At 45.1% G+C, this 6,529-nt stretch overlaps 1 protein-coding gene across 3 annotated transcripts in view; it reads left to right on the forward strand.

Annotated features, from left to right (window-relative positions):
* The window catches only part of HPCAL1 (hippocalcin like 1), a 66,398-nt gene extending 60,313 nt beyond the window's left edge, over window positions 1–6,085 (forward strand). For all 3 annotated transcript variants that reach the window (XM_059842869.1, XM_059842870.1, XM_059842868.1), the window contains 3 exons: window positions 245–647; window positions 1,765–1,870; window positions 4,881–6,085. In XM_059842869.1, coding sequence (XP_059698852.1) covers window positions 270–647; window positions 1,765–1,870; window positions 4,881–4,978 — 582 coding nt within the window. In that variant the 5' untranslated portion in view covers window positions 245–269 and the 3' untranslated portion in view covers window positions 4,979–6,085. The remainder of the gene's footprint in view (window positions 1–244; window positions 648–1,764; window positions 1,871–4,880) is intronic.
* Window positions 6,086–6,529: the final 444 nt, after the last annotated feature.

Below are 6,529 nucleotides of genomic sequence, written 5' to 3' on the forward strand. Positions count from 1 at the left end.
TTCCCAAATACTTCCTCCTGAACTACGTTCCCCTCCGCAGCATATTTGTCACTGAGAGAGCCTAGAGGAGAGGAAAGGAAGCCAAATTAAATGAGGTCTTTCCTGGTGATTTATAGCATCCTTTTTCTCCTCTTTCCCCCTTGCCCCAGGGGGACCCTCTGTTTCTAGCAGGGTTCTACCTCAACCCCAGCCTCTCTCTGCCTAGTGTGGCTGGAGCTCAGGCAGATTTTCTCTTGCTTTGCAGCTGCTGAACCCAGACCCAGAAGAGGATGGGGAAGCAGAACAGCAAGCTGCGCCCCGAGGTGCTCCAGGACCTGCGTGAGAACACTGAGTTCACAGACCACGAGCTGCAGGAGTGGTACAAGGGCTTCCTAAAAGATTGCCCCACGGGCCATTTGACTGTAGAAGAGTTTAAAAAAATATATGCAAATTTTTTTCCCTATGGCGACGCGTCGAAGTTTGCGGAGCACGTCTTCCGCACCTTTGACACTAATGGCGACGGGACGATCGACTTCAGGGAATTCATCATCGCCCTGAGCGTCACCTCCCGGGGCAAGCTGGAACAGAAGCTGAAGTGGGCGTTTAGTATGTACGACCTGGATGGCAACGGGTACATCAGCCGTGGGGAAATGCTAGAAATAGTGCAGGTGAGGCATTATCTCTATTGGACATCTCATTTGTGTTGCTGTAACCTCTTCACCATGAGAAGAGGTTACATCACCATCTCCATGAGCTGGAGCTGGAGATGAGGGATGTGCTGAGCTGGGTCACTCCTGCCCCAGGGAGGCTCCTGAGCCCATGGTCTTGTAGGACCCATGATGAGGAAAGGGCCTGAGATATGAACAAGGCACTTGTGCAGCTGGCCTGCAGCCAAAATTCTTCAGCTCTCCCTGGGGGTTTCTTAGTGTGATGTTCACAGGATCAAAAACCCTAAATGCAAATTCTGTTGACCTGATTAATCTCAGAATTAATGTTTCAATCTTCAAATCTGAGTCAATGTGAACTCCGGATGAAAGGCTGTAGCATGCCTTTGTGTCCCAAAGGCAGAGGACATATGGACCACAGGCTGTAGTGGGGGCAGGCAGCACAGTCCCCTGTGCCCCTACTTTACATGCTGGCAGGGGTTTGGCCTCGGCAGTGGCTGCTTGTCACCCACTGTGCAGCTGAGATATGTGTCCTGTGCAGTGCAAGGCAGTCATGCACCAGCCAGTGCCCTGACACTGGTCCTCATGGCTGGGGTGGGATAATTTAGGTGGAAATCTAGGACTGCAGACGCTCTAAAAAGGCCTTATCATTGCTCATGTCCTTGTAAGTCAGAAGAAGCATTTCCTTACCCATCCACAAAGGCAAACAACCCCTATTGCTGTATATTTATATTCAACATAATCCATGTAGCACCTCACATGCCTACATGTAACTGGGTGGAGGGTGAGAGCCAGACAAACAGGTGCTGGCATAGCCCTGCTGCACCATTGTCTCCTCTATTTTTGCTCAGTCCTGCTCATACATTAATCTAGGCACTGACTTTCAGTTAAACTGACCCAGCTCTTCTTTTGAAGCACAAATGAATACAGGAAAGAAAAATAAAAAAGCTGCAGTCAGAAATTCCCATTCATTTTGGTTTATAAAGTCCTGCAGCTGCCTGCCAGGGTCAGCTGTCTTTTTTTGTTGCTACAGGCTTAAAATTCATTTCTCTGCCCCATGCTTTATCATTTGGGTTGTGTTTTTTATATCTCTTTTTTTAAACTTTTTTTTAATACTCAGGCAATTTACAAAATGGTTTCATCAGTAATGAAAATGCCAGAGGATGAATCCACTCCTGAGAAGCGAACAGACAAGATCTTCAGACAGATGGACACAAACAATGACGGTAGGATTGCCACTGGCACCCCTTCCTAAGCTCTAGAAATAGAGGTTTTCCAGCCCAGCCTTGGTAGATGGCAGAATTTTGAGAGTGGGGAGAAAGGGTAGGAATGTCCCCACTGGTGCTTCTGGTCTCTGCCTGGCCTTGTTGAGCATCTCTGATCCATGATAAATAGGGTGAATAAGTGAGCAGTGAATAGAGGGTGAATTCTCCTGCTGGGTGGCTGACAGGGGAGCAGTCCTTCCCTGGCATTTCATAGGTGAATCCCCTTCTGCAAAGGCTCCTCTGAAATTCCCATGTCTTTGGGTTATTTTCTCTGGACATAGCACAAACTTGGCACAAGATTTTGTTCCCACTGCCCTTGATAGGGTTGCACTCCTGGGTTTGTCATCAGTATCACTAGTCCTGAATGTGGCTAGGCACCTGAAAGCAAAAATTCCCCAGGTCCATAACATTTATTTTCTGTATGTGTTTATGGCATGTATACATACATGGTCACACACCTCTGTTGCACTATGAGCATTAGGGAGTTGTAGCAGCTCCCAAGCCAGGTTGTGGAGCTCCTTGATAAATTATCTGACAGTGTACACATCACAATCCCTCCACCTGTGCTGGCTCATTTCCTTGGGTTTGAAGAATACAGGCAAAAAATGATCAATTTCCCCTTTTCATCAGCCCGATGATGTTTCCTCTATTCCCATTTGAGGTGGAGCTTTTGCCTGGGAGTTACCCTGTCAGAGGCTGAGGTGGTAGCTGCCCACATCAGTCAGGAGCTGTGTCCTACTGATGTGCTTGGTGAGAGCAAAGACTTGATTCTAGCACTGAGATATGGAGACCTGAAAAAATACCATCTTATCGACATAGAGGGTTTTATTTAAGAGGATTTTATGGCTGCATTTTGGTGTCTGCTGCTGCAGTCCCCAGGGCAAATTCCTGGCCTTGCTGAAGTCCTCAAGTATTTTACCTTTGACTTCATCAGAACTAGCACTTCATCCCCTGGCTTGACATGTGGCAGGCCCTGAAATCACATGATTTAAGTATTTTTGGTCTGTGGAAAGTAGCAATGCATGCAGATGTGTAACAGAGTAGTGATCCCAAAATCTGCCATATATATGCGTCCTCCGTCTGTTGCACTTTGTTGCTGAAATAAAATCATCCTCTTCCCAGTAGAATATCAGCCCTGCAATCCATGCAGTGCCAAGGAATAACATCTGCATGTGTGCGTCTGGTGGATGAAAATGTTTCTTCCACCTCTGACTGCTGGGCATTGCAAATAGATTTTGATTTGGGCTTTGCTTTTAAGTAATACAAGGCAAAGGGCAAACCAATAAATATCCTGATAATTAGGAGACCTCTGCTTTTGTTAAAAACGCTTGGTTTGGGAACATTAGCTTAAAAGCCAGAAATTAGTGTGCCACAGGTTTTTGAGCTTCTGTAATTTCTACAAGAGGAAGACTTGCTCATTCATGGAATCATAGAGCTATGTCCCTAAGTGCAACATCTACACATCTTTTAAATGCCCTGGGCAGTCTGTTCCAATGCTTGACAACCCTTTTGAGGAAGAAATTTTTCCTAATATCCAATCTAAACCTTCCTTGGTGCAACTTGAGGCCATTTCCTCTTGCCCTATGGTGTGTTACTTGGGAGGGGAGTTCCTCCCTGTTCAACCTGTTTTCAGTGCTGGCCACCAAGGTCATTGCTCTTCCATCCCCACAACAAGCTGGTATCATCCTGGGGTTGGTGCAAACTGGCACAATGAGCTGGTGCCTCTCTCTCTTTGGGTGCATGTGGCCAAAAGTGGCAGCAGGCAGGTCCCAAGTGCAAGATGTTTGTGTGTGGGTCCTGTCTTGAGCATAGCAGTTTGGGGTGGGTAAGGATAGCCTGGGGGTATTGTGTGAGGGTAGGGTAGGTGAGTGCACAAGCTAAATGGGAAATCACTAGACATGGTGTCTGGGGTGCAGCAAATGCTTGTCTCCTCCTTTTCATAGGGAAAATTTCATTTTTCATTAATATTGCCGTGTCCTATTTCTGCTGTGGTTCTGAGTGCTGGAGCAGGGGAGTATTGGTGCTAGCTACCTGCCAGGGGGCGGGGTCACCCCACCATGAAATCTGAAGGACCAGATGGAATATTTCCTCCTTGCTGTACCATGCCATTCCATGGGACTGTTGGAGCCAGGGGACACTGGGGTGGTTGCTCCTTCAGAGATCAATTTTCAGACCCTCAGACTGTTACGAGGTCCATCCAAGTCAGTTCCTCCAGCCTAAATTAAAGATATTTAAAACAGAAATGCTCAGAAGCAACGCATAGCAGTAGGTGTGCCCCAGGGTTGGCTTTGCTTGTAAAAAAAGAAAAAACAAAACCCATCCTGTTCCTGTACACCTAGAAGGGCACAGCAAGTGACTTGAAGTCATGGAATCATGGAATAATTTAGGTTGGAAGGGGCCTTTGAAGGTCATATAGCCCAACACCCCTGCAATGAGCAGAGACATCTTGAACTAGATCAGGTTGCTCAAACCCCGGTCCAACCTTGTAGGTGTCAGAGAAGCCATGACTGCTCAGCCCCACATGTCACAAGAAACAAGAGGACAAAGTGGGGATATTTGGAATATTTCGGTTTCAAGTGTTGTAGTAATGAAAGCATCATTTCAAAGCTTACATGTGTTCAGGTACCATACCTTGTGTTCATGTGTCATGTTATTCATATAGCCTGGTTCTGAGCAAAAAGCTATCAAATGGTATTGGAACAGTTGTTTTTAGATTTGGGGCTGTCTTTTTAAATAAAGAAATAGTAATTATTATGCTGGATTGGTTTGCAGAAGAAAAATGCATTTGGGCTTAAAGGCTTGAGTAGGATTTAGCTGCTGTACATTGCGCTAAATTCCCCTCAATGCCTTTGTGATAGATTAAATAGATGTTACGTTGCCTCGGTGAGGAGGGATTCTCTGTTACAGCGATGGTGACAGGAACAACTGACTTTTAAAAAACGATTTCCATTTTGCTTGTCCTCCCTGTCAGGAAAACTGTCGCTGGAAGAGTTCATCAAAGGTGCCAAGAGCGATCCCTCCATCGTGCGGTTGTTACAGTGCGACCCCAGTAGTGCGAGTCAATTCTGATGAAAGCGGACAGTGTGCTCAGAGAACCTCGGCTTGTGTCCTTCAAGCTTTGCTCGCAAACGGATGCCTTCTCAACCATCCCTCCACACTTCGCGGATAAGACCCCGTTGCCAGATTGTGCGTGTGTGTGTGTGTGTCCGAGCGAACCAGCCCTCGCTCCCCACTAACACCAGTGCAGTTCTCCTGCGGCAGCTCCGGTTCTGCTTCCCTGTAATGTTACCATTCACTCTGCACATTTGAAACATTATTTGAAAGGTTTGTTTACATGCAGCTACGAGAGAGTTCAATGGCTGGTGAGATACCACTTCACTTAGTCCGTGAGAAAGATGATGTTCCTGTAGTTCCCAAGAAGATGCTAGGTAGGACTTTTACCCAAAATAGCAGATGGTAGATAATTTATTTTGCTTCAGAAATTACTATGTTGGAAAAAAAAAAAAAGAAAAAAAAGTGGACTGAATGGAGTAGAAAGTTAAAAAAAAAAAAGAAAAAAGGAAAAAAAAAAAAGCAGCTTTCCTGGGCATGGTTCCAATTTTCTTTTTGAGGAAAATTGCTTGCACTTATCTAATGGTCTTTACTTTCTTTTAATATATATATAAATTATATATATATGGTGAAGTAAAATTTTAAATATTTAGGTCATCTATTTAAGGCATAAAATAGAATTCAAGCTTTGTTTCTTCTAGTCGTCTGTGATTTATTCAAATCTTGGAGATTGTTTTTTTGTGATATTTATGCATTAGCAAATTGCTGTTCCAAAAGAAATGCATGACTAGCAGTTTGTGGATATTTCACTCTGTTTAATTCCTGAATGCAAATATTTGTTCATTTTTACTGTCAGTCATTCCGGTATTACTGTATTAACAAAAGACCTGGAAGGAGTTCATCCTCATTTTGTATTTCTCAGTGGAGTCCTACTTTCTGGTGGTTGCTGCGTTAAATGGCTTTGAGTGCCCCAAGGTGACGTGACTGGCACTGCTGTTCTCAACTTGGCTACACCTCCTCCCTTTTGCTGTCGATATGTTAATAGTCTTGTGCATTCCAGTGTTATTTAATATCTGCCTAATGCCAAGAAATATTAATTGAAATAAAAGACTACTTTTCTTGTCACTGCCTGTCTTGATCTAAGCCATGCACCAAGTTCCTAGTGTCAGGTATTTGGGGAAGTGCAAGGATGGCTCCCTGCACAACACCTCTAAATCTTGTCTGAGACACATTGCATTTAAATGCATAGGGGTTTTGGGAGCTGGCTTTTGTGGCTGGATTAGCACAGTGGTGTTGGTGCCTGTGGGATCCAGCTCCATCCCAGCTGAATCCAGGGTAAAGATTGCAGGAAGGTGAGGACTCAATTTCCGCTGGATGCAGAGCAACTCAAGGCAATGAAGGAAAAGCTGCTGGCCCTGATGGCTGGGCTACTGTGACCACAGCTTTTTAAAATAAAGTTCCTGTCAGGTACCAGGTACTTGCTGGATTAACATTTGACCTTAGTAGCATGGGAAGCAGTTTTCTCACATTCATCAAGTCTGCCAGTAGCTGCATAAGCCTGCCCTCTCT

Source organism: Haemorhous mexicanus, chromosome 3 (assembly GCF_027477595.1).
Source record: "Haemorhous mexicanus isolate bHaeMex1 chromosome 3, bHaeMex1.pri, whole genome shotgun sequence".
NCBI lineage: Eukaryota > Metazoa > Chordata > Aves > Passeriformes > Fringillidae > Haemorhous > Haemorhous mexicanus.